The sequence below is a fragment of the Lichenostomus cassidix genome, chromosome Z (assembly GCF_008360975.1).
Source record: "Lichenostomus cassidix isolate B80296 chromosome Z, HeHo_3.0, whole genome shotgun sequence".
Classification (NCBI taxonomy): Eukaryota; Metazoa; Chordata; class Aves; order Passeriformes; family Meliphagidae; genus Lichenostomus; species Lichenostomus cassidix.
In genome coordinates, this window is record NC_139511.1 from 68,372,333 (window position 1) to 68,399,639 (window position 27,307).

General features: G+C 39.0%; 1 protein-coding gene across 10 annotated transcripts in view; it reads right to left on the bottom strand.

Moving 5' to 3' along the window:
• CELF4 (CUGBP Elav-like family member 4) overlaps positions 1 to 27,307 on the bottom strand; it is a 696,490-nt gene that overhangs the window by 599,645 nt on the left and 69,538 nt on the right. For all 10 annotated transcript variants that reach the window (XR_014846705.1, XM_085042053.1, XM_085042047.1 and 7 more), the window contains exon 2: positions 5,853 to 5,935. Coding sequence is in view for 9 of the 10 variants with exons in the window: in XM_085042053.1 (XP_084898179.1) it covers positions 5,853 to 5,935 (83 nt within the window). In the remaining variant the exon portion in view is untranslated. The remainder of the gene's footprint in view (positions 1 to 5,852; positions 5,936 to 27,307) is intronic.

The window sequence follows — 27,307 nt, forward strand, 5'->3', positions numbered from 1 at the left end:
TGCCCTTTATAATTTATTCAGCTTGTACTTGCCTGAATCCTTTCTACTTATCATTCATCTTTACAGTTGTACATAAAATTAGATTGATCCTCCTATGGCAGACACGTCAGAGAGAAAAGTTGTCATTGAATAACACATAAAGCAAATGAAGGTCCAGCAAAAGCTTTTGTTGAATAACTTGGAAATCATCCTTTGAGATCCAAAAGGTGTCAAATTATAAAGACAAGACGATGCTACCTTTATAATTTAATTTTTTTGCACATCATTTTTCAATTGCCACCGAGTCTCAGGCTTGACTGAGAAGCCTTTTTCCCATTTTGCATCTCAAGTTGAGCTTGATTAGCCACCACAAAGGTGATGAATACACCAGTCTCAGCTGAGATAACAGTATGCATCTACCACACTGGTTCTGTCAGGATGCTGGCACTGTGTTCTTTCTCTGCAAAGCTCTTTGGACTGGGTAGCAGAGAGAGAGTTTACTTTGTATTCTGGAGGCTGCCTTATAGGGATACAGAAGCCAATCTTTAACTAGTGAAATGGAACTTTAATGTTTACCAAGCAGATAGGACCCAGGTGTTTCATCTCATCTGGTGAACAGAACAGCACTGTCAAACTACAGGGGTTTTTAGCAAATGGAAAGTGCATATAGCTTCCTCTTCCTCTGCTCTCCCCTGCTTTACCCAAAGCAAGATCCATAAATCCTTTTACTGGCTGGTCACTCAGAAGGAGGAAACAAGGGGTAAAAAAAAAAAAAAAAAATCTCTTTAAGCATGACATTGACATCCAAAGATCTTAAAAGGAGAATTTCTGGAGAATTTCTGAAGGGCTGGGTGTTTTTTTCTGTTTTCTCTTTTCTTTTTTTTTTTTTTTCCCTAGTCTCTTACCTCAAATCTGGTTTTATTCCTTTTCATCTTCATTTTTAACTTCAGAAAACAGACATGTTTCTCCCAAGGGAACAATTAAATGTGTTTTCTTTCAAAATCTAAAGGGCATGGTGAGCAGGCTGTGTGTTCAGCAGGCTACTTTAATCAATGGAACCCATCCAGCCTACCACGGCTGACCAAATTGCAATTTACATCAGCAGAGAAAACTTTTGAAATGGGAAGTTGTGGGAATATAATATCATTTTTGGCACAACACAGCATGCAGGGTGATATGTGGTTTAATGGTTTTCTAACAAGCTTTTGGAAAAAGCTTTGAAACATTAAAAAAAAGAAAAGGCAATAAGACAGTAAAATTTCAAGGTCTGCTTAAACAGTGAAATCAATGCTATATGTGCAGGACTTCTGAAGTCCACCTGACACTTATGTCTCATTTAAGCCTTATTACAAGGATTTAAGGGAGGCCAGACTTTGCAAGGTACCCTCCCTCGTCCCCACTATGCTCAGGTGCCTTTCCTCACCTATACATATGAATTTAAGTCAGGTAAGACCAGTCATATTGAAAAATCCTTCAAACAAACAAACAAACGATAAAACCAAACTGAGGGCAACTATAATTAGAGAGGGGGGTCTTTTTTATTTTTTTAAAAATGGGTTTAACATGAGTTTTATGAGCTCAGTTTTATGAGCTCACCTGTCTCCTAATGTTAAAGATGCATATTTTTGCATATGATGAATAAAACAGAATGCATTCTTTTCTAGATGGCAAGAAGAGACAAAGAATATCAGAACAGTTAGGGAGAAAACTAATTATGTTATGCACTGAGAAATTTAGCATAGCAGTAGTACCTCTGTCTTTCAAGAGGAATAGATTCAGCAAGAAAACCCAGCCTATTTCCCAGACTGAATAAGCCCTGCAGATTGCTGAGGTTAACAGTTTGTACATACTTAATTTCATAGTTATTCGTTGCAAGTCTTACAGGAAGGTTTTAACATTATGCAAAGAGACAGTGCCTCCAACCAAGTATACATGGACTGTTCATTCCTGTTGCCTGAGAGAGCCACAAAGAACTAGAGGAAGAAAAATGCTGCTGTGCTTATCATACAAGAGCTCAGTTTATTTGTGCTATAAATAAAAGTAGATCTTGATAGCGTAATTACATTTCTCAGCATTATCCTCTGCCATTCACTTCAGAAAGAAAAAAGAAAGGGGAGAAAAAGTTCGCTTCACTATAATTTGTAATCAAAATGACTACACTTAAAACATAATTTTATTTCCCTGATTTCATTTCCCGTGGAGCTTTGTGGGGCAAATAGATAATATTACACAAAATCTGCAGGCAGATAATTCTCCCATACGTTTCACTGTCATTGTCTAGATCACTTTCCCCCCCTCGCCTTGCTCTCCTCAAGACCATGGGCTGTGTTTTTGATATTACATTTTATCATTTTGGGATATATCAGCATCAGAAATCCCAGGGGTAAATCAACTTTTCTACTTTCTCTGCTTTCACTCTCTTACTCCCCTAAAATTACTCTTCCTTGCCTTAATTCACTTTTTATAATGCTAGTCTTAAAAAAAAAAAAAAAAAAAAAGGTGGTTTCCCACTATGAAGGATTAGCACAGATTATGGTGAACAGTGTTAATTATAGGTGAGGAAAAAGAATAGTGCATCTCTCCAATCTGTTCTTGATTTCCCCCGTGTCTGTCTGTCTGGTAATAAGCCTCCTTTAATCTGGCAGTCCCCTTGGTGAAATCAGCGCCATGGACAGCAATATTGATTGCTTCTGAGAAACCATCACAGCTGCTCAACCAAATTACCTTTGATATGTGACCTTTAATGTAATTACTGCAACATCAAAGCATTTCTATAAATTATTAAAGAACTAATATACTTCATCATCCAGCTACTCTATTATATGTAAAATAAACAATCAGAAGTAAACACTAGAATTTGGATTGTCCAACAATCACAAAGTGCTCTTTACACATACATACACACTCTGCTACATTAACTTTCCATTTTAGGCAAAACAATTTCAAACTCTCCAAAAGAGCCTAGTTCACTCATTCAGATGGAGAGGATCCAACTGATAGTTTTATGTTTTACTTTCCATTCTAGTTGCTTCAAAATATCTATCATGATTCTTTCCCACCCAAAAACAAAGTGCCATAAAGACTTTATTAATCAACACATACCTGCTTGGAAGTCTTTTGATTATTCCACAAGATGAGTTTATGTCCTACATATAACATAGAAATATGTGAAACATATTTCTGTCATCTTACAAAGCACATCCAAAAAGTAATTACTATAAAATATGTGCATGTAGCCACTCCACTAAAAACAAAGTGATACATAGCTGAGAGGCAAGGCATCTGAATCTGGACAAAACCTCCTCATGCCTCACCATTTCCATACATTAACATTCATGTGCATATTATTAAAAATTACTCAGTTCTGTGTTTTATAATAAAAAGAATACAAACAGCAATATTGTAAGAGCAGGAAAATGTACAGTTTACTGGGGGATGGGAAAGAATGACTTAATCTAGTACTATTTATTTTTTCCTATACCGTGCCTGTTAATTGTTTTTGATATCTCCTCAGTCGTGCTGTTTGTGTCACAGACAGTGGAGTGTCAAGAGGAGATGTTATATATGTGTAATTTGTGAACTTATGTGAATAAGGACTTAGACCCCTGACCTTAAAAGTGCTTCTTATTTTATGGTGATGAACTATGGTTGATATTTTTGGTGCGTGTTATCAAGAACAGTCAGGTAAGTCATAAATAATTCTCTGCTACTCAGATAGGAACCATAAAACAGTATTCAGGCATGATAGTTTATCAAGAGACAAGACTGGTTTCCTTAAATAAACTACAGTGACATCATTCAGAGGATGAGTTCAGAAACTTGGCAGAAAGCTGCATGCAGAGGGTTTGCTGGTGGAAAGTAAACCTTTATCCTGAGACAAATAGAAATGGAAAGGAAAGGGATGAGAAAATCAGTGCTCAGAACTCTAAGAAACCTGGTTGCTCTTTTAGAAAGATTCACTCTTCCCAAGTCAATCAGATCCTGATGTGTCTCCTGAAAGTGTAAAAGGAAACAAAAAAAGCCTCCCAGAACCAGTGTGGCCAGTATGGAGTTTATGTAACAGAAATGACATAAAACAAAGAAGAAATTGCTTCCCTGTGGTCTAGAATCAGTCAGTACAGCATTTGAAGAAAGTCTTGATCCTAAAGCAAAAACTGGTCCAAGACAACAGTTTTAAAACTTCTGTGACTTGAAGTCTCTAAAACAGAGAATAAGATTCAGAACTGTGCACATATAAAGAACTTAGAAAAAATCCAAAATCCTAAGTCATCACTCTCCAGCTCTGAGTCCTCAATCTCACTGACCCACTGTCTTCTTGAAGATATTACCATAATACAATTTCAGGATGAGATTTTAACCTCATAGAGAAGATAGAGTTCCATGTGCAAGTGAATGGTCTGGCTCCTAATGAGAAGAGCAAACAATCTCAGCAGAAAATGTGGAATTTCAATTAGTGTATTTTAAATACACAACACCCTATTCATCACATCTCTAGTTTTGATAAATACATATTTGATTTCAAGCACATTTAAGAAAATTTCAGTTAAAATGTTACCTGAAACATCCTTATTCAACATATGCTCATTTTTTGTACATCCAGTTTTATCATTCAGAAAAGAGAGAAGCAAAAAGAAAACAGTGGAAGGTGGAGGGGGAAGAAAAACTCAAACCCTCCACAAGACTGAAGTGACTTTCAATCTGCTGCTAAGGAGTTTCTAGGAAAAAAAGTAATTCAGAGGGAGTTGTCAGCTGACAGAAATATTTTTAGGGAATGAAGTATGTATATATTTGCATAAGGTATGGCCTTTTAAGCAAAGATAGATGTAGATGAGCAAGTGCGTGGGCATCTCCATTCTGGCAAGGTGGCTTAGAGATAAGGTAAATAGACCCAGGATGATGGAAACAAGCAGAACAGGACCAACACTTTCCTCAGAACACAGAGCAAAGGGTGTACCTTAGAGCTGGTGGAAAGTTAGGTTATAGCTACACGGGAATCAATCATTCAACAGCAGCTAATAAAGACAGACTTTTGGATAGATTTCCTCTCAGTTTAGATGCAGCCTAGAACCCTCAGAAACCCTCTCTCAGTTACTTGATCACTGACTTCTGTGTCATTGCAAAACCAGCCCCGTTCCAACTGCAGGAGTACTTGGCTGTTCCCAATCCATGTACTCCGGCTGAATCTAAATAGTCTCTCTCCCTCCTCTGGGTAACTGCTAAACTAGAAACCCATCCTGGCAGGGCAGGTCTTCCCCACATAATGCTGATTCTATTTTTAGTTCTGCTTGTGTTGTCTGAACCTTAGATCTTGCTCATGTGAATAATTTTCCTCATTATCTCGTGTGCGTCTTTCCTCTCTCTCTTTTCTCCTTGTCTCACCGCCTTTCCAATCTGCTACAGCTGCTTGAATACTAAAGTAACTGAGTCAAACCACTTTGTCATCAGGAATATGTTTTCATTCTGTGATAACTCAATAATGTGATCTGTTTCTTGATTTCTTGCTGCCAAACCTTGCTTCAGAGAAGAAAAATAGTAAGAGGAAGCACCCGGTGAAGATTTCTAACATTTCAATGTAGTGGTCAGAATCCTAAAGCACTTCCTCAGCTGAGTAAGGCTGGTAGAACCCAGTCCATTCCCAGCTGATTACTGTTTTCCTGACTCCCAATAAAGGCAGAAAGCTTTTAGTTTTGTGCATAGAAACCATTTGGGTGGGTTGGTGGTATCTTGATTTTATTAGCACAATGCAAATAGTGAATCATCCAAACAAACAGAGACTTTTTGCTTCCACATCTGAGATGAGAACACCATATGTAACCCATTTTAGGTTAAAAGGAAAAAAAAATTAAAAAAAGAAGTTTTCAGTCTGGACTCACCCCCGGCAGTGTCTTCTGTTCATGCAGTGCGCTCTGGGCCTTTAGAGCAGACTCCCTTTCGCAGTATGTTAGGAAGGCACAGCCTGCAAACAAAAAGAAAAACCTTGATAACAGCACTGTTTCAGAGAAGATCCTACTGAAATTGAGACATAGAACAAACCACTTTCCTGTCATCATCCCATTCCCAGCAAATCAATCATAAAATTCTCTGCTTAGTATGTCAGTAGTAAAGAGTCAAGAAATGAAGCTATCATAGTTTCCTCTGAGCCCTGGTAGAAAGTGAGCAACAGTGTACCTGTGAGTGCTTATTTTTCCTTGAACAAGTGTCAGATACAGAAGGCTGCACAGGATTAGGGATCTCAGAGGTTCCACATGATGGTGAGGTGGGGCATGAGATGCCACTCCTGCCCCAGCAGCAGCACTGACAACAAGCCCCTTACTGCCATAGGCTGAAAGGTCTTATTCCCTTTTTTTGTACCAAGTACCTTTGGTAAAGGGCACACAAGGACTTGGGACTTCCTACTGCAGAGGAATACTTCTATTGTTTAGCCTGACTTGCACCAAAAAGTAGCTGCTCTGTTTGTTTCACACCAGAAAGTCACCACCCTGCACTGGCTGCTGCAAGGACTCATTGGCTTCCAGTCATAAACACAATCATGCCAAAGCCCAAATAATCACTCCAAAACATCCTTCATCCACAGATTGTTTGAACTTCAGAGATTAACCAATGGGTTATATCTCTGATTCTTCCGAAAAGTTGTCTTATCAACTGCAAAGTCTGAAGCCCTGTCAAGGTAAAGCCCTGCTCTGCCTTCTTTCCCCACCTTTGTGCTTGCTTTCTGGTAAAACTGGTTGATGTTGCAATATCTTACTCCAGTTGTGTGTCTGATGTGATCAAATTATTTCTTCTTACTGCAGTATACTGAAAACCTGCCAGTTCCTGCAGCAAAAAAAAAGTGCTTGTTATGCAGAAGACATTTTCTCTGAAATTACTACAGAATGTCTCCAGCTCCTTGAAATGGAAGTATCATATCTTTCAAGGTTCAGGCAGCATGTCCCTCAGACTGAGAGTGTCTTTCAAAACCAGCACAGGTAGAGAGACACTACCAAAGAAACAAACAAGTACCATAACCTCATCTTGACCCACCCATCCTCTCCCCAAGCATATATAAAAGGCGTAAAAGGTGAGTTATAAGTAGACTCTAAACTTTTTTCAGCTTTGATTGCCACTGTGAGCATTTTGTCCATGCAATGTTCACTGTTTTTTTCCAAATTGGTTCCTTAGATAATATTACTGAAGAAAGGCACACTTTTACATGCTTTTACTAGATTAGTACATAGAAGAAAATAGGAGGGTTTTTTTTCTATAAATATGCTTATTTTTTTCTCAAAGATTTTCTTGTGGAAGCCACCTTACTCCTCTCACAATGAAGCTATGATATGTCATCAAAAAGAAAAAAAGAACAAGTTTTTCACTATTTCTTACCCTGTATACTCTCTGGATGTCTTGTTACTTTCAGTTTATTCAAGCCAATCACATTTATTATGTCCTGATAATTGAGACTCAGAAGCAGAAGGTGACAATCAAAACAGGAGGCTGAACATCATCAAAAGTTTGCATGCTTGGAATTATTTTGATTTGTTCCCCTCTAACTTTAAATGGATGGGTTTTCAGTTAGTCTGTATCTACCAAAGAAGAGGAAGAAATTGTGGCAGAGAGTTTACAGCTAGTAGAAGTAATAGATTGAAAAGGATCCTTAAAAGTCACCCATAGCCTTATAATCAACTGGGAAACTATGCTTAAATTTAATTTCAGTGCTAAATCACAGGCTGAGAGCTCTCTGTTTACTAGACACAATAAGAAAGTCTCCCTTTAGTAGCAGACGTGGAGCAGCTGATACAGTCTAATTAGGCACATCATAGCACATTGTTATAGAGATAAACTATGCAGTGTAAAGCTCTCGTAATGATAGCTATATTTTTCTCCTCATTGTGATTGCCATGATGACAGTTCAGGGTAACAATGTCCTGCAGCTCCTACTGTACTATGACTGTAATTCAGACTGAGTAAGCAGGAGACAGCTCTTCTCTGAGGGTGCAAATATTCCTTCCAAGATCCACACTAAGTGTGTGCGTGGAGGCAAGTTCTCTCTCACCCAGGAGAAAACTCCATTAAGTCCTCTCCAAACCTTTTGTCAAAAGTGGTAGAAGTATCAAAGTCCCCAAAAGAGTACTTAGAATGCATCCAGTTATCACTGATTTGCCACACACAGTGTTATGGACAAAAATGATTTGAAATGGAAAAGAAATCTCTTCTGTCATATGATCAGACTGAAAACCCCTCCTGTTTTCCAGTGACAAAAAAAAATGCTCTGTGGAAGTGTTTCTTTTTCCCTTTCCATTCATATATCATGCACACGAATCACAATCTATCCCACACGTGTTGGGCAAAAAGTAATACCTTTACGAAAAATAATATCTCATTTATTTTAAGTAAGACTTGGTTGCTTAGAGACAGTAAGAAGTTCCATCCCAGCAGCGGCCAAATGAAATAAAGTAGAGATTAATTTTCATAACAAGCCTCAAACCTGAACTTGAAAAGGACAGTTCATGCAGATTTTTTGTCTTCCCGTTACTTACCACAAGATTGCTGTGTAAGGCACATACACAGCATTAGCCATCAGCTAAAATAGTATTTTTAAAAAATATTTGGTCTCTTATAAAACAATACATATCTATTATTCCACCCTGCAAGAATTTCTATATTTCACCTCCTTGTGCATTAGAATGAGAGGCAATACTCTTTCCTGCACCACCCTGCCCTCCTCCCTGAAACATCAAAATTGATCTCTATTTTGTACTGTGATGTTTAGGGAAATGACAACTGTAAAACCCATTTCAGGTGTAACTTTTCCTAGGCTACCTCTTTCAATGTGCCTCCCTATGACCCCTCCAAAGGACTCGTCCTTCCTGGAGAATGTTGCTTAGAAAGCACAACACTGGACTCTGAGGTTAACACAGCACCCTAAAAAAACTGAGTCTTGAAATAACGTCCTATGGAGCAGCTATGTTGGGGTTTTGGCAGACAAAATAAAATGGTGGAAAAAAAAATTGTGTCTTGTTTTGGTTTGGATTTTTTTCATTTTTTCATTTTGATTTCCCAGATGGAACACAATTTTAGAAGAATCAATTTTCCCTGCTGAACCTTATGACTGTGTGCAGAACCACTTATTTCATTGGAAAAAGAATTTGTTTTTATAGCAAACTACTAAGTAGCTCAATTTAACTTCTTGCTTTCCATCAACGGTTTGGTCAAGATATGAACATGATTTCTGGGTTAAAGGCTTCATATTCATCTACAAATCATTTGCACCATCCAGGTCCTTTGAATTGCCCATGTTCAGCAGTACACTGAATGTTTCTCAACACATCCCTTAAGTAAGGATAGTGTGAGGGCAATGCATGATTTCTGTCATCCACTTCTATGGGTGGTAATGACTGAGTCACTACAGTGCTTGTGAATTATATCTGAATTTGAACAAAAATTCTAATTGACTAATTATTGATAATGAAGGACTCACTCCAAACTGTTCCTAATTTCAGTTCCATTTCTCTCAAACGTGTCATGCATTCCAGACACATGTCAATCAGCTAAAAGATGCTTTGTTTGGATTGTGTCTTTGCAGCTGTTCATTTGCCACCAGTGGACAGCTTTTTGGGCAAGCACATAAACATCTGGAAACCTCCACCTGCCAATTAACTCTGAACCTACTGAACTACGGTCTCTTGGAAGCATGAGGACATATCAAGTTGTCTCCTGGGAAACAGGATTGCTACAGAGAAGGTGGGAAACAAAACAAAAGCTTGAGATGAGAAAAAAATTACAAAAGCTCTATTTTAATTTTATCTCCAGAGAATTCAATAATGTAATTAATAATTGTATGAGGTACAGATGGATAATGACTGTGGTTACGGCAACTTCAACTTCACAGTAAGTCTCCAGAAGATTTTGCACCAGCCTGGGAGGCAAAACTGTCAGGAAACATGCTGTGAACTGAACAGAATAACTCTGAAAACTGAGAGCTGGTCACACTGCCTGAGTTGAAGAAGACAAAGGCAAGGACTGGAGGATGAAAACCAACCCATTTTAGGAGAAGATCAGGTCTGAGACCATCTAAGGAACTTGACGGTGCACAAGTCCATGGAACCTGATGAGATGGATCCATGGGTTCAGAGGGAACTGGAAGGTGGTTAAGCCACTGTTTATCATATTTGGGATCGGTAGACCAGTGAAAAAATCCCTATTTTTAAAATCAGAAGCTAGAAAGACCCTGGGAACAACAGGCCACATCAGGCAGGATCATGGAGCAGAGCCATCTGGACAACATGCTAAATCACATTGAAAATAAGGATGTGCTTCATGACTGTCAACATGGATTCACAAATGGAAAATTGCTCCTTACAAACTCTGTGGCCTTCTACAACAGAGTTGCAGCACTGGCGGAAGAGGGAAAACCAACTGATACCATCAACCTGGATTTTTGCAAAGCATTTGACACTGTCTCACACAACATCCTTCTCTCTAAAACGAAGAAAACTGGATCTTAGGACCAGTGGAATCGGCTGGAGGGCCACGCTCAAAGGGTTGCTGTCAATGGCTCAGTCTCCATGTGGAGACCAATGATGAGTGGTGTTCCTGCTCCTCAGGGTCTGGAATTTGAACTGGTGCTGTTTAACATCTTTGCTGGCAACATGGACATTGGGTTTGAGTGCACCTTCAACAGGTTTAACAACAAGAATCTTGATTTGTGGTGCAGTTGACACCCTGGAGGGAAGGGATGCCATTCAGAGGGATCTTGACAGGCTTGAGAGGGGAACCCATGCAAATCTTGTGAAGGTCGACAAGACCAAGCACAAAGTCTTTTACCCATTTTGGGACAAACCTAAGCACAAAAAAAGACTGGGCAGAGAATGCCTTGAGAAAAGCCCTATAGAGAAGGACTTGGAAATGTTGGTTGATGTTGGCAATATGCGCTGACAGCCCAGAAAGCTACCCATGTCCAGGGCTGCAGCAGAAGAGCTGTGGCCAGCAGGTTGAGGGTAGTGATTTTCCCCTCTAAGTCCACTCTTGTGAGAGCACGTTTGGAGTACAGCTTTCATCTCTGCAGTCATAAAACTAAGAAGGACATGGAGCTGCTGGAGACAGTCCAGAGGAGACCATAAAGATCAGAGGACCTGGGGCACCTCTCTTGTGAAGACAAGTTGAGAGAGTTGAGCTTGTTCGGCTTGGAGAAAAGAAAGTTCTGGGGATATCTTACCTAAGGTGCTACAAGAGATTTGGAGAGGGACTCTTAACAAGGCCATGAAATAGAACAAGGGGGAAGATGGCTTAAAACTTAATAGGGTAGATTTGGATCAGATATTAGGAAGAAATTTTTTACTGTAAAGGGGATGAAAGAAGTTGTGGGTGCGTCATCCCTAGAAATGTTCAAGGTCAGGCTGAATGAGGATTAGTGTGTTGGTCTAGTAGAAGGTGTCCCTGCCCATGTTTTGAACTGTAATACATTGCCTTTCTTGGAAAAGTCCTTGGGTCAGATGCTGACCTCAGCCACCACAATCCAAAGCAGTTAGGATAACCCTAGGCATTGAGAAAGCTGGTGCAAGTGATCTAAGACAATTTTTGATTCACAAACTTTTGTGTCTCTAGCGTATGCACTCAACCAGTTATCACAGCTCAGCTGACAGGTGATAACTTCTGAAACTACAACTCTTCCAATACTTGTGAGTGTAACTAAAATCAGAATCGTTGCCCAAAAAAAGATAAAACTTTCACAAGGCTGTCAGGTTTTTGTTGGTTTTTCTTCTTTGAGTCAAATACCTTCTTGCCTTTAGTTACAAATATATTAGTTAACTTTAACAGTGAGGATTTCCTAAATTTGCCTTCCTGTGTTTTATGCTATAATTCTGCACAGCACATGAACTAGCGAACAAGATAGTCTTCTGCAACAGAAGAAGGAACATGGATCAGCTCATGGTGTTTACCAACTGCAGGACCTTTACCCCTACCATCTTTAAGGTACCTCACACCCTAAAACCCCAAAGCAGGGAAACCAAGGCTTTACTCCAGCAGAGAACTGTGGACTTTCAGAAAGCAAGCTGCAATCCAAGCACAACTCTAGCAGATCTTCATGCTGTATACAGAAAATGGAGGATGCTAGGAATGCTGCACACCTAAGGTCACAGGCTAGGGGTCATGCTCTAACCTAAGGAGAGACACAGTCTTCTGTAGGAGCTGGTTTGAGAGCAAAAACTTCACACCTATGGGAAAAAATAGGGACTCACTACTGATCATAGGTCTGAGCATCTCATTTAGTGATGCCTCAGTCTCTCTGTGCCCTAATTATCTTTGAAAAAATTAGACACAAATATACAAGGTATCTGTGGTGGACCAGGCATCTGTTCCCTCTTTTCCAGACTAGGTTTGTGTTCTAACAGAGCTCCTTCTCTGGGAAAAAAAAAAAAAAAATGTTGCTTCATAATTTAGAGATCTGTTATATAGAGAAAGATCATGGTACTTAAGAAAACTCTTGCCTTAAAATCAACATCTCAGGTTACGTCTCCCAGCTAGGATTTCAAAGTGAAAAAGAAATCTTTTTTCGCTTTAACTATCCTAGCTCTACATGTCTGGTTTTGAAACAATTCTCATTTGCTCTGTCTACAGTGGACTGCCCAAGGTTTAATCACTTGAGGGTTTCAGAGATTGAGCTGAATTTTCTTGAGGGAGACACAATCAATAAAGACTTTTGGAACTGGAAATGTTTTATCCAATTTCTTCATCTGTTTCTCTCTCAGTGATTAACTACCTTCTGACAAAAGTTAACATCTTTGCTGGTAAAGAACATTCACTTGGCTAGAACTTTCTTTTTTTCCATCTCCCCTGCTGCACAACAACTGAACACTAACTGTTTAGAGAAAAAGATAGGAATAAAAATCTTCCCAGATATCAGCTTCCCTGTCAATTATATTGCAAGGCAGATTAACATCCGAAATGCCCTGCTGTGTGGAATGCTAATTTTCTTTTTCCTCTTATGCTATTTTCCATTAACTATTATGATGCTGTAATATTCCCGCTATAGATAACTTGATAGGGTTCTCTGTGTTAAAAGCATACAGAAGACCCACTCATATACATCCATGAACCAATACTAAAAAAAAAATTAAGAGGCCAAACCTGCAAATGCAGAAGTTAAACAATATTTACAGAATATTAGCTCACTTAAAATGCATTTTTGAAAGTTCAAAATGAGACATTGACATGCACAGTCCAAATCAGAGTCTGTCCTCAGCCTAAGCAGTGTTTAATTATATTTAGCAGTGTCCAGGCAGACAGCAGAGACTTGAGCAACTGTTGGTATATGTAAGCATTTCAACAACACAGACAGTGGTTTCATCCTGATTTTTGATGTCAAATAGTTTTTGATGAAAGCATTGGTTTTTAAAAGTCAGAATTTCTCACAGAAATTTTCAACGAACTAGTTCACCAAGTTTCTCAACCCCATGATACCATTTCTGACAAGAGCCTACAGCAAGAATAATTTATTCCAGGACAACCAGTAGTCCAGGTTCTAACCTAGATCAGGCAAACAGGGTCTTGAATGCAGGGCTTTGGCACAGGAGAGCACACTGTCACTGGCAGATCACTAAGGATTCATGTCTATTTTTCAAGTTACCTTGCCTCCACACCACTGGAAAACTGGAAATTTTGATCTGTCAAACTTCCTTCCCCAGGACGAGAGAACAGTTTCTGTCTCCGATTCACACATAGGTGGGTTTTTCCTGGGGTCTTGAAAATTCCTTGCAAAGTTGCTTTGAACGATCCTTTGCTGACTGGCATGCTCAAAATAAGGTGCAGAATGAACCATTGATTTGACACACCATATACCAGGTCCATTTCTCTCATAACTGCCAAATTTTCAGCTTTAAATTTCATCCTGAAACTTCTGAGATAATTTTGATCATCCCAGTCCAAGTCAACAGAAGATTCACTGCTCAAGTTTCTGCAATTCTAACTATTCAGAACATTTTCTACCCAGAACAGGTGTCTAATTTCCATATACACAGGGAATGGTCAATGAATAGACTCCCCATTAAAGAAATCAGAATGTAGATTACTGGTTAAGATAGTTGTCTATCACAGAGAGTTCTGGTGTACCTAATTAGGCCTGCAAATATTTAATGCTTTGAGTTACAGTAGTAAACTTACTTTTAAACAGACCAACCTCAATTTCTCATTTGTTGTCTAACACCTGTGGACTCCATGTTGCAAGGAGAGGTGTATGCCTTTGGCCCCTAATCATCAATTAGGGCATGCTTTCAATTTTCAGACATGAAAAAGACAGACATTAAAGTGAAGATAATAATGTAGTGGTTTTCTGGACCAAGCAACAGTGTTCCCAGTGTTTCAGAACTCTGTCACTGGTGAGAAAGTCATGAAAAAACTCTAGATATCACTCAAGTGGGAATGAGAATAAATAAATTCCAGCTTCTGCTCCACAAGGATATATCAAGTTTGAGTTAAAATCCTGATCACCTCTAAGCTTGACTCACTTCAACCTACCTATTACTTTAAAGAAAAATCCAACATAATTATGTTTCCCATTTTACAATGCAGCCTTGGGAAAAAAAAGAAAATAGCTTGAAACCTTCAAGATTTCTTGTTTGCCATGATAAGTGCAGTGATAAAGAAAAAAATATAGAAGTTGGGGTTTTTTTGTCTTGTGATTCACTAGTGAAAGTCAGGAATATAACTGGAAATAATGCTGCTGTTGAAACAGTACCATTTACATTCAGAATGTTATGGGTTAAGCCTCCTTAGAGTACATGCATTAATTAGACTCTGTACCTGCTGTTCTGGGTCCTGCCTTTTGAGTTCTTTCTATTGTTAGCAGCATATGAATAACTCAGTGGATTTTCTAAAACATTTAGCTGTTTCAGAAACTTTTCCTCTTCTACATTTTATTTTGATTTTGGATTCACTTCTTTTGGGGAGACTTCTTCAAGAATGCTCAACTAGTCTCCAGGGGTTATGCTGCTTTTAAACAACAATCACTTTGAATGTCTTGAATCTTAGCAAAATAAAGCTAAAGCAAAAGCATCTCTAAACTAATTAGACTGCTCTGCTACTTACAGCTTTGTCCAAGTCTTTCCTTTCTGCTTCTATATAGAGTGAGTTTGGGTTGTTTTTCTCTTTTCTTTTTTTTTTTTTTTCTTTTACTGCTCATTATCTTTCACAAGGGTGAGGAACAGACATTTCTTGGAAAATAACATCAACTCTATGTGCAGGAAACGTGTTTGTATTTTTGCATAAGAAAAGTTTGTATTTTCACCCTTAAAAAAAATGTCAGGGCCATGCAGCAAACATCTTGTTGATAGCATCATCAAATGATTAGTTATTTATGCTTTTGTCTCAGAAACATGTAAGTAGCTTGTTCTAAATACAGACTCGTATGCTCTCTAAACAACCTCATATTCTTTATTCTCTCAGACAGGGCACAAGTGTCAATATAGATTTCTGACATTTCCAGCTCAAGGTTGAAAGCAAAAGGCACTAAAACAACTGCAGAAAAGAGCTATTATTAGATAATTCCTAGGCCGCTCAGAAATAAACTATTGTAATTATCTCTCTAGTGTTATTGCTCTTACCAAGTTTCCCAGCCTACATTTTTCTGATTCAGGAAATTGAGATTCAAAATGGAACCTTATAACACATCTCAAATTCAACCTTATTACTCATAGTTACTGAGTTTTCTTCCACACCATGCATGCAAGAACTGCAAAAAGGACAACATTAGAATCTCTTTGCTAAGTTCCACGATGTTTTGTTAAGTTTGAATTCAGGGAAGTGCATCTGAAGCCACCTTAGGATTTTTATGTTACAAAAGCAAATCCAAACCCACAAAGAATGTATTTCCTGGTTCCAGCTGATATAGAAATGAAAATCTTTAGGCAGCAGCTGCTCCTACAAGATGATCACCCTGAGACTAGAAGTCTCCAGAAACTTGTAAGAGTCACAATATGAGCCAGAGAAAACTCTGCAATACCAGCTGGCTTCATGAGATTTCTGGAGACAAATTTCAGCTGTCAGAACAATTAACATCCAAGCTCCCATAACCAGATGCTGTTTTCCATATGTTTTGACTTTGAATAGCTTCTTCTATCCTCTAAGAGATGTTGGGAGCAAATAAGTATTGTCTCTTATCACCTATTTCTTTCTCCTTATCTTTCTTTCTCAATTTGGCTTGTTCTTTAAGTATAGGTAGCAGAATGGGATGAAGTAGGATCAAGTTCTTCTGCAAGATGCCAGGGATGAAGTAATCTTCTTGCTTAACAGACCTCTATCTACTAAGGGCTGAGAACCATGAGGCAAACTCTGTGTGTGAGAGAGAAAAGAAGGTGAAATGAGGTGCTCTGGGAGCATGGCAGCAGGAGAAAGATGGAAAGGGTTTCTCAAAGTTTCTATCAATCAATTATAACACAAAGGTAGAGAGGTTTGTCCCAAGGATGAGGGGCTCCACTGCCTCTCTGGCAAAAAGCTCTAAGCTGAGCCATCATTGAATGGTACAAGCTTCCTTTAAGAGCCTGGCTCATACATAACTTACTTAGGAGCTAGACAAGGCAAGCAAGAAGGACAAGGTCTAACTACCCATCCAAAGCCACACAACAAGTTTGTGGTAAATGTCAAACTTGAACCAAAAATCTCCCAAGAGTCTACCTGGACCGATGAACACCTATCAGTCTGTTTTTCTTGAGCATGGACACATTCCTGTACAGACTCACAAATACATTACATCCCCCAGTAGAGTATCTCAAAACAGCAAACTGGGGAAACACATTGTCCCTTGTGTCCAGGTGCATTTTCCCATCCACTACTGTGGGACTAAGTTCCTGGATAACAAGTTAAAAACAAGTGGTGTAAATTTAAGCCTAAAACTACAGATTTTTACAAAAGGTATAAGGATATAATCTTTGAAGTGAAAAAGGAGCAGTGAATTTAATTAAAACAATATCTGTACAATTTACAAAGCCTCAGTGCACTGGGTTTAAAAAGGGCTCTTGACAGGCTGAAGTAAAGGATATACAATTTCCTGACACAGAGAGAACAGAAGGAAAACTGTGTAGTAATCAACTACCAGAGAGATATTTTGATCACATTTGTTGTTGATCAACTTAAAAATTAGTGAATGCTGAGTATATAGTAAATTGTTTCAGTCAAACATTTGAAACAGCTTATAGCAGAATTTTTTTTGCTTTGAGAACTGAGCTTGTATTAGATGATGAACAGTGTAGACCACAAAACACTGAGGGCTGGCAGGAGGAACGTGCATGATAAATGTCAGTTGTAGAAGAACTATCTAGCAAAGCAGAAGTTCTGATATTAAATTTAAACAGCACAGCAAAGAAGATTTCACACATCAAGAGGAATGGAGAATAAGTTGCAACAGATCCTAGAGGGTGCTGAGCCCTTTAATAGCATGGTCAGTCACCTGAATCCCTGCTGGGGAGGATTAGCCATGCCTAGAACCTTGCATGATTCAGCTCCTGAAATACAGGTAAAGAATAGCCACAGAGGCAAATGCTCAACAGGATAAACGAAGCTGAAAGGTAGTAATGTCAAAAGACATTTTCAGATGACAGTGGACAATATCACATACTATAGTGTGTATGTCTCTTCCAGATCAAAGACACCTCTTTCCTTTGGTGTCAATAGAAAACCCACATCTAAAACAATCCTGTCAGCTCTAATCACCTAAAAGTGTTCAGAAACACATGGAAGGAAAAAAACAGAAAAGGAAAGATGAATTTCAGAGATGAGTAATAGAAGTTCGTAATGGACTGGGAGGACTGACTTATGAGGGAAGATTAACTAAATATGTATAACTTGGGTAAATGATGACTCAGGGGGATAGATGATAACTGGCTGCAAGTCTTGAAGGTATAAGCACAAAGATTGGAAAAAAATTTGTTCAGGGCGATACCAGAGAAGACTAACTGGGGGTAACAACTGGAAATTCAACATCAGAACATTTAGCCGGAGCTTTAGGAATGCTTCCTAACTGTCTGGAATACTGGTATTTGTTCCTGTCACACAGCCTCAAAGATGGCTTTTCCATCTAAACAATCTGTTAGTTGGGAATATATTTAATTTAATTTTTATTGACATTTATTTGCATGAATGTGGCGCATGACCGAAGGTTTTCCAGATCATACAAGTTCAGGGGCAATAGTGGAATAATATCTTACACATGATTGAGGGGTGCTTATGTCTGTGAGTGTTGGAAGCAGGGAAGGAGAAAAGGCAGGGAGGCAAAAAGCAGAAGAGTTAAATCAACACGGAAGGGCAAAGTTTTCATTTTCTCAATGAAAACTTTTAGCTCAGTAATTTTCCAACACCTTTCCTTGTCACTGTTCCATCTGACTGTTCTGTAAGATTTTTGTCTCCTTATTCTGCTAAGAGGCATAAGGAGAGAGAAATTCTTGCAACCCTGGAACAGAATCACAACCACAGATTCTTATGCCATTTAGGACAATTGCAAGCTATAAGATGGAAGTTTATGACCCTACAGAAGGTAAAAGTAAACATTACTAACTGTCTCTCCCGGCCATTAGAGCAAATCAGTCCTTCATGGAACTTTTATTACTTAAGTGACTTGAAACCATAAACAAAAGCTAATACTGATCCAAGAGCAAATGCATTCAAAGGGCTTCCATTTCCCCCCTTCTCCCTGTTTCTAACTTTAATGACTCTATCCAGAAGTTTAACACATTTTCTAACTCAAGAAAAAGCCCATTTTTTAAGAAAACAGTTTCAAATAGCCTTTCTTGGTAAAAAGAAATCAGAATGTCAACTGACTGTGATAAAATTTGCATTAAAACACAATTCCATCCATGGCCGGCTGGGCAATTGCCAGTAATTTTCAAGGGGTTGGACAGAGCTGAGCAGCCAGCCAGTCACCAAGTTTTTCTAAGTGGTATAATTTTTTTTTTGTTATTTTGTAGAGGTCAATTTCAGGGGAAAAGACCTGAGAATCAATCACAAACACACACACACACACACACACATATACACACAAAGCTATTATTATTTTACTCGATTTTTATTTTTTTAATAGAAGTTTAATATGACATCTTGCTTAGTATTTATTTTGCCATTGATTTCAAATAGATTGAGAAATTCTAAGCCACAAATGAACAGAAAGGCATGTCTGTACCAACACAGTACCAGCAAAGAATTCCCAGTGGGGAAGTATTCAGACTGCAGAGCAGTCTCCTCAAAAGAGACTGTTGGAAGCCATTTTGACCAAGACATTAAAAGATGGATGAAAGAAACTTTCTAGGCTATCTCATGAATACAGTGACCTACCAAAACTTTCACTGTTACCAGTCAATGAATCAGTGGATAGTGGATGCCTGAAAGCAGACACACATCAAAGTCGTGGTTACATTTTACTATTTTTTTCCTATCAGGAAAGCTAAAAATAGTGGGCCAGCTGCTGAGCATCTCTAGGAGGATAAAACTCACTGGAGAATCCCTGCTGATGTCAGAAAGTGGGAGAGTAGAGTTTAATGAGTTTAAAAATCCCAAACAACAACTACTGTTGTCTTCAAAAGTAGTGGACTTGGAAATTATATAAGGATGATGGTACCAGATCAGACAAAGCCCACCTCATTCAATATCCTCTCTCCAACAGTGGCAAGAAGCAGATGCCCTGAAAGAAGTATAAGGAGAAAATGTGCATCATGTGTCCTCTGGGTATTCTTCTCAGATTTCAGCCTTGTGGCTCAGGGACTTCTTGTCCAAATGTGATCTCTGCATATTCAGTAATCACTTGATGTAACTGAATCTCTCATTTGTCATAGCCATTTGCTACGTTTTAATATTTCCATTTGTGATTTTTTTCCCTGTAAACAGATTTAAGGGTGCTTGTTTGTTTGTTTTGTGGGTTTTCTTATGATCTATAGTGAGTAAGTTTTCCAGGCAAAGTAGTAGAACCCTGCCTAGTAAGCTTCAGTCTTAAAAACATTTGTTATAAGAGCCTACTTCCAGAACCACCTCTAATCTGGTTTTATGGAGCACTCCAAAATGTGAATCAAGAGGCTGTAGCTTTAGAAATGTCCTACAGGGCTCCCAGTATCCTACCAACTCATTTACAAACACATGCATGCAAGATCTGAGTACATCAGCTGGAAGAAACTTTGTGTTGAAGCATTTCTCAAATATTTTGGTTCCTGTAAAACAACATTTCTCAATAGGGAACTAATTTATCACAGAATTTCTTCTCTAATCTATCTCTGCTGATAAACCAAATTTCTCACAATAATACCTTCTGCATGATAATGGGATGATACCCACAGGAATGTTAAATAATATTTCCCCAGCCCCCAGGAAAAAAAGGAAGCTTACATACACTCCCTTCATCCCTTACCCACCGTCCCCTAACCAAGGACTATAAATCTCTTCAAGGTACTCACATTTTTGAAAATACAAGTGAAAATACAAGATTTTGAGGCAGTTTTTTTTAAAATGGAAATTAGAAGACAGGAAACAGCAAAATTCAAATTGCCTTTATAGCAAAACCATATTAATATATGTATGCCTTATAGAAGATGTCAGTTATATGATTGCCCACTATTTTTCCATTCCTGATACTTCAGCTTCTCTCACTGGACTTTGTTCCTCTCTTGTACAGATCCTAGCAGATCAGCATCCTCATCAAAATAAATCCATGCCACCACTTTCTCCAGTATAACTGAAGCAATTCTCCATCTGAATTGAAACATGTGACATGATCACCACATGATTTAATTGCAACAGATTAGGTTTATCAAGATATGCAGAATGTTATGTTATACCTAAGGCAACAGGAATTCTTACCTCGGGAAAGGGACAAAAGAAGGAAAACCAGAAACTTCTCACCCAGCTCTTATTAAGTATCCCAAGTGCTGAATGTCCCTGGAAAGGCCACGTCTTCTTCCCAACCCCTGACATGCATACAACCCTTCCTCACACCACTCAGACTTTAATTGTGCGGTACTTTGGCTTTTCCCCTCTCCTTTCTCCATGATAAGATTTCAGAATTGCTTCACCAGGATGCATGCTGTAATAATTCCATGCCCAAAGATGATGGGGACATGTTTTGTGAATGCATGCTGCAGTTTGAAGTTGCCTCACCGAGTTTAAAAGGTAAACAAATTTTAGCGTCGATAGCTCACGCGATTTAACGCAGCAGTGTGTTAACACGACATTTGATGACTCATGGTCAGGTCTGTCCAACTGCTGAGAAACCCTGCTCAGTGACAACCTGCTGACACGCTGGACTAGCTGATGACTGTGTTACTCTACCTCTTGTCTTTGCCCTCCGTGGAGTACAGCCAGGTATCCACAAAGTCTTTCATCCACTCTGCATTTCCATGTCTAAGACTTTCACAGTTTTTTGAGCGGATGCCCTGCAGCCATATCACTGCCCCTTTGGCTATGATTCCTGCAAACTCATGGAACTTTCTGTCCCCAGAAGAACTCCACTTCTGAAGGCTTTACTTGCAGCTCACGTCCCACACCAGGAAAGATAATTTGACACCAGTCGTTCCCCTTACACATGGTTTTGTACTGTGTATCACTTTGTGAATGGAAGGGTGAAGACAGAGCAACTTGCAGCTGCTTGTTCTGGTTTTGGTCAGTGCTCAAGATTCATGTAGGTGTCTGCAAATTTGGAGACTGCTTGGAAAGATAGTCCTCATCTAGTGATCATTTTGTGACAGGACATGCTGTAGCACTTTTAAATGCATATCCAGGGATGTCTCTGTTCCAAACTGTTTGCTTAAGATATGATTACATCCCTATCTTCAGGTGAAAAATGGAAAGGACAGTGGCTTAATCTCAGTGTGTTCCTATAATGCTGCTTCCTGTAGTTAAAAACAAAGCCTTTGTCAAGAAGAATATTCAAAAATCAGGGGAAAAGGTACCATTGCCAGTAACAAGGCTGTTTGGAAGGTTCAGCATGAAGAGGGGGTGCCATTCCCCACACCTGTATTCCAAGAGGTGGAATACAAAGCCTGGAGCCAGAGAGATTTTACCAAATTCCTGTATTATGCAAGAAATAAGAGCTTTCTCTGTCTGGCTGGCAAAAGAGAAAAAAGCTCCACATAGCTTAGCTATGATTGCTAGCTACATCCCCACAGTAAATATCAAGGAGAAAAGAAGCATTTAAAATAAAGGACAATGTTGCACAAGGACAAATAAGTATAAATTGACCATGAATAAATTTGATTTGGGAATTAGAAGAAGGTTTCTAACCATCAGAGGAGCGATGCTCTGGAACTGCTTTCCAACAAGGATAGTGAGAGCAAACGACCTAATTAGTTTAAAGATGAGGCTCGATAAACTTATGAAAGGGATTATGTGATGTGGTTGCCTGCAATGGTAGGGAACAGATCCTGATGAGCCAGAATTTCACCCCAGTCCTGTGTTCCAGGCTGCATCCTGTCAACCCAAATCTTCCTCTGCAGTGCAGTGATTTACCAGGCATCTCAGAGACCACCCTATTTTAAAACAGGACTGGTTTCCTTTTTTTTAAAAATCATACATTTCAACTTACATTGAAAGGGAATGTCTACTACTGAAATTGCAAGAAAAAAAGAGGAGAGAAAAAAAGAAGAAAAAAGCCCTTAGAAATCTTTGTAGATGGTGGGAAATGAGGAACTTAGACATTCATCATTGAAATAAAGGTGGGGGTAAGAAAGGAAAGATTATTTCTACTCGAAACTTGGGCAAAGTACTCCATTATTTTGATAAATAAACATATACACAGGAAACCATTTTGATATTTAATAAAAATGAGTCCATGCATTTGTAAGTTTTATTGCAATAGATAACATATCTAGATAAGCATATTAGTCATGCAAACCATATTTTCTGTTCAACTCTAAAAACTGAGAGCAGCACTCTTGGCTACCTAGCAGTTTCAGGTGAATCACAGAACTGTCAATTCACACCAATTACTATGAAATGGAGCCTGCGAGGTCAGCTCATCCAACCGGCTACCAAAATGCATGGCATAAGTAAAACATTTAACATTTTTTGTCCAATCCTTTCCTAGAAACCTCCAGAAATAAAAAAGAATCTACACTTTGGAATCACAGTGCAATATAAATTGCCTCAGTCTGAATCTTATTAAGTATTAGGGTGGCAGGTGAAGAAGATTTAGAATATAACCACTCCTCCTCTTTCAATAAAAAAGCCTTATGCTATACTTCTGCAAAGTTAAAGCTGTCCCAGGATTACCCCAACAGCAGTCTTGATATTACCCATTATTTTTTCCTTAAGATAACTGATAAAGTTCCCAGGAAAGATCAGTCTTGATATGCAAAGCAGTTTCACACTGCAAGGGAAATTATCTTCTGATAAGAATATAGAGCAAGTACCTCTGGTGTCTTGACAGATCTGAAGGGTGTCATAGCCTCGCCACACAATTCACATGCCTGACCACTCCAACAATGCTTCCCATCCATGTTTCTCAAATTAGATCACTTCAATCATGGCTGTTAAATCATGGCCCATTTCTCCCATTTCCAAAAGAAAAACGGGCTGCACAGACACAGTCCAGGGTGTCAGCCCTCATCTCAGCCTTCACCAAACACAACTGTCCTCTATACAGAAACTCAATAGCTGATAAGTACAGTGTATTAAACTTCCTAAGCCATAGGGTTTTCTAGCCGTGTTGCATGATTCCTCTTCTGCACCAGCACCACTGAAAACAGAGAAATTGCTATCCCCATTTCACAGATGTTGAAAGAATGTCTGGAGAAAAGCAGAAGAACTCTGACTACCTTTCTCATCTATGCATACAGAGTGCTTAGTAGGTCAGGACTGTTTATCCTAGATACCAAGTTAAACCCAGTATTCTGCCTCTTTCAGCTTTTCCCAACTTGTCCATAGTGCATTTTACCTTCTCTCAACTGAGTCCATAAAGAGATTTGGGATCTTTTCTGAAATGGAAGATGTTCTACAGCTACAAGCTGTTATAGCAACCAGCCTGCCTACTGCTCTCCTGGGCACCTGCATTATGCAGAGCTTGGTGTTCTCACTCTTCGCTTCAGGATTTGGTGTGACACTTCTGAAACACAGCAGACTAGAGATAGGATGTTTAAAAGAGATAAAAATCCTTAAGATTAGCTTTAAAAACTTAACTTTTTCCAAAGTTGCCAGGAAGAGAAGATTTGAGACCTAAAGGGATATGGATATGTTGGAGAGAAGCGCAGAGAGTAGGATGGATGTAAAGGAGTCAGAATGACCCTGTGGCTAAGATTAATGTGGGCACACATGGTACCCCTGCTTTGCTTTTGCATGTTAAGAAACAGCAATGTGTTCCCCTGGAAAACATGTCCTCCAGCTCATTTTCAGGATGCCTGACCAGCTCTCAGCCAACAGATTAACCACATCTCTCTGATTTTGGTCTATGGAAAAGGACTGATATTTCCAAAAGCCTAAACAGTTCTTGAACCTTTGAACTCCTCCATACAGAGCAAACAGCTCCTTCCTTTCCTCCCACTACAATGTGAAACTTTTTTCCTTACTCCCTCTTACTTCTGCCACATGACATTCCCGAGTTTTACTTTAAAGATGAGCCTGTTCTGGAATCTCACACGCACACACCCTCCCCATTCTTGCAGGAACAGAATAACATATATTCTGAAGCACACTTAAAGATGCTTAAATGTATATGTAATGGCTCATCATTCTGTATCTTTATGAGACAAAAAATGAATGTCAGAATCTTCTTTAAATTCTCCAAACTCACTTAGGAATCACTGTCTCAAATCGCTCTGGAAACTTCACCCAATATTTTATGCCTTTACTTATGCCCTTTTAAAAGCTGCCAAGCTGCATCTTTAAAGCTTGGGCTTTATTCCACCAATTTTGTGAACACAAGCCATTTGTGACTCAATTCCCTTAGGCATGGAAGAGTCCAAGAATAAAAACATACACTAACCCAGCTGATTTCAAGGAGGTTACTTGGGAATAGGGAAAGAGAGGGAAGAAGGTGCAAGGCCAAAACAATGACATTATTCCTGAAAGAAAAGTCACAAATTTGATGTTTGTAAGGAGCTTTGTTGTCAATCAAAAGACTGTGATGAATCTTTCTGTCCAAGATAGGAGGCAAAGGGACAAAAAATCTCAAAACAAAGCTTCATTTTTTTGCAAGTTGTTTTTCCGTCTGTGTCAGTAACCTACTGCTGCACTTGTAAGCCCACATTGTGGACAAAGAATCATTTCCATTTTCACCTCTGAGCTTGATTTCTCCTGAAATCTTTGTGTGAAGTTTTGTGCAGCTGAACGACCATTCTAAGAAATTTCTGGAAGAGGAATAAGTGGAGTCCAATACCCCTAATCTTGCAATTTTATGTCAATAACACGAAACACCAAGTAAAGACTTCCAAAATACTGGAGTCACTGCAAAGTGGCATTCTATTTAGCTCAATACTATTTCTGAAGAAGGAATTCATGCACCTAAGTTCAGGCATTTCAGACTAACTACTGCTGAAATCAGAGAAGATACAAGGATATTCTCTCACTGAAACTTTGCATTTGCTTTTATGATGCTCAGGTCAGCAACAAGGTTGATGGTCAATTCCTTTCCTGCCCACTCTCCACCCTTCCATGCTTTGGCTTGAAGCTTTGATTCCTGATGTCTACTGACAGAGAGTTGATTTAGGACAGGTTGCTTACAGATCCCATCTGCTTTGCAGCAGCAGATGTCGAGCTCTTTCAGGAAGGATTTGGCAGCCTCTTCTCCACTATTTGGTGTGGATCAACCACCATGGCTGCAGGAAACATTAAATAACAGAAAGAGACAGGCTGAACACAGCAGACTGGTCCCTCTATGATACAGATAAATATACACTTTGAGCACAAAGCCTTTATTCTCTCTCTTTTCCCTCTGTCCCTTAGATCAAGCACACTGTGGGCTTGCACATGCCTTACATTGATGGCCAGCAGGTTGGAACTCGAATGCAGGCTTACATCCAGGTTCCTTACAAAATGCAGAGGTACCCTGAGGCATTTGGGGAAAAGCTACAGTAAGACAGATCCTCTTGTTTTCAGCACAGAATATAGACAAAGCAACAGCATATCTGGATGGGGAGCAGTTGGCCTCGTTATAGAGTGTGGGGAGTGAGAACAAAACTAGGCTCTGGGCCTGACCAAAGTTTGGCTCTTGTCCTCCATGGCTTTATTCCTGCTGCAGCTACAAATGTGTGAGTCTACAATTTAGTAATAATATACTTCTTGACTGACCTTTTCTGGCAAGTTAATGACAGGAGAGAGTAATAAAGACATGCTTTTTAATCTAACGTCAGTCAATAATAGTATACAACTAATAGACTTAGACATCATACATTCAATAATTGTTTTTACTTAAAGCTCTTACAGTTTGCCCACTGAGACACAGCATGTCAGCAGCAGTCACTGCCTATTGATAGGCACTGGTGAGACATTTATTCATACCTTTCTGGCTACTTTATCTTCTCCCAAAGCATTCATCACCCGAGTATCTAAGCACTAAGATATACATTCATTTATATACATACACATTTTGGCTCAGACACCTCAGAAGCTGGGATCATTATACCTTTCTCAATAGAAAGCTAGCTCCCCTACAACTGCACCCATTTATTTCACTTCATTTCAAAAGGAGATTATTTATACCTTCTAATACCTAGAAATCTCAACCAAAATCAGTACTTTCTTTGAGTTAGGAGGCACTTGCATACCTGGGACTATATTCAGATTGGCTGAACACAAAGCTTCTTCTTAAATTGATGTGTGTCTTAATTGCTTTTCAGAGGATTAAATAAAATACTGAAGAGGGAAAGAGTGAATAAGAAGTACTCAGAATTCCAGGAGGATTATCAGTCAGTGACCAAAGAGGTCCCAGTACCAGGTCCCATAATGCTATGACAAAAACATTCCCTCACCTAAAATCACTTATCTGGGAGCAGGATGAGAAATTTTTGTCACCCAGAACTGGTCCACAGTACACCCCAGATATAATTGCTGCTTCAGCATCAGCCATTTTAGAGAACAAAGAATATATTACCAGGGGTTCAGTTAGAGCTTAAGGATCTAGAATGACAACAATTAACTATTTTATTAATATGAGCATTATTCTTTTTATTCCTTTTGATAGGGAGCAGGAGAGGCACTTTAATAGTTAATTATTTAGATAGTTGCAGCCCTGGGGCTAAATTGCTAAGAACACCCTTCTTGCTTGTTATCCTTATTTTGTTGAAAAGATTAGGTTCACCTCATTTTACATGGGAAAGATGAATGACCCAGTTCACCAGCAAGGTCTAAATTGCAGCCCTTTGCATACTGAAGTCTTCCACCACTTACTCTTGTC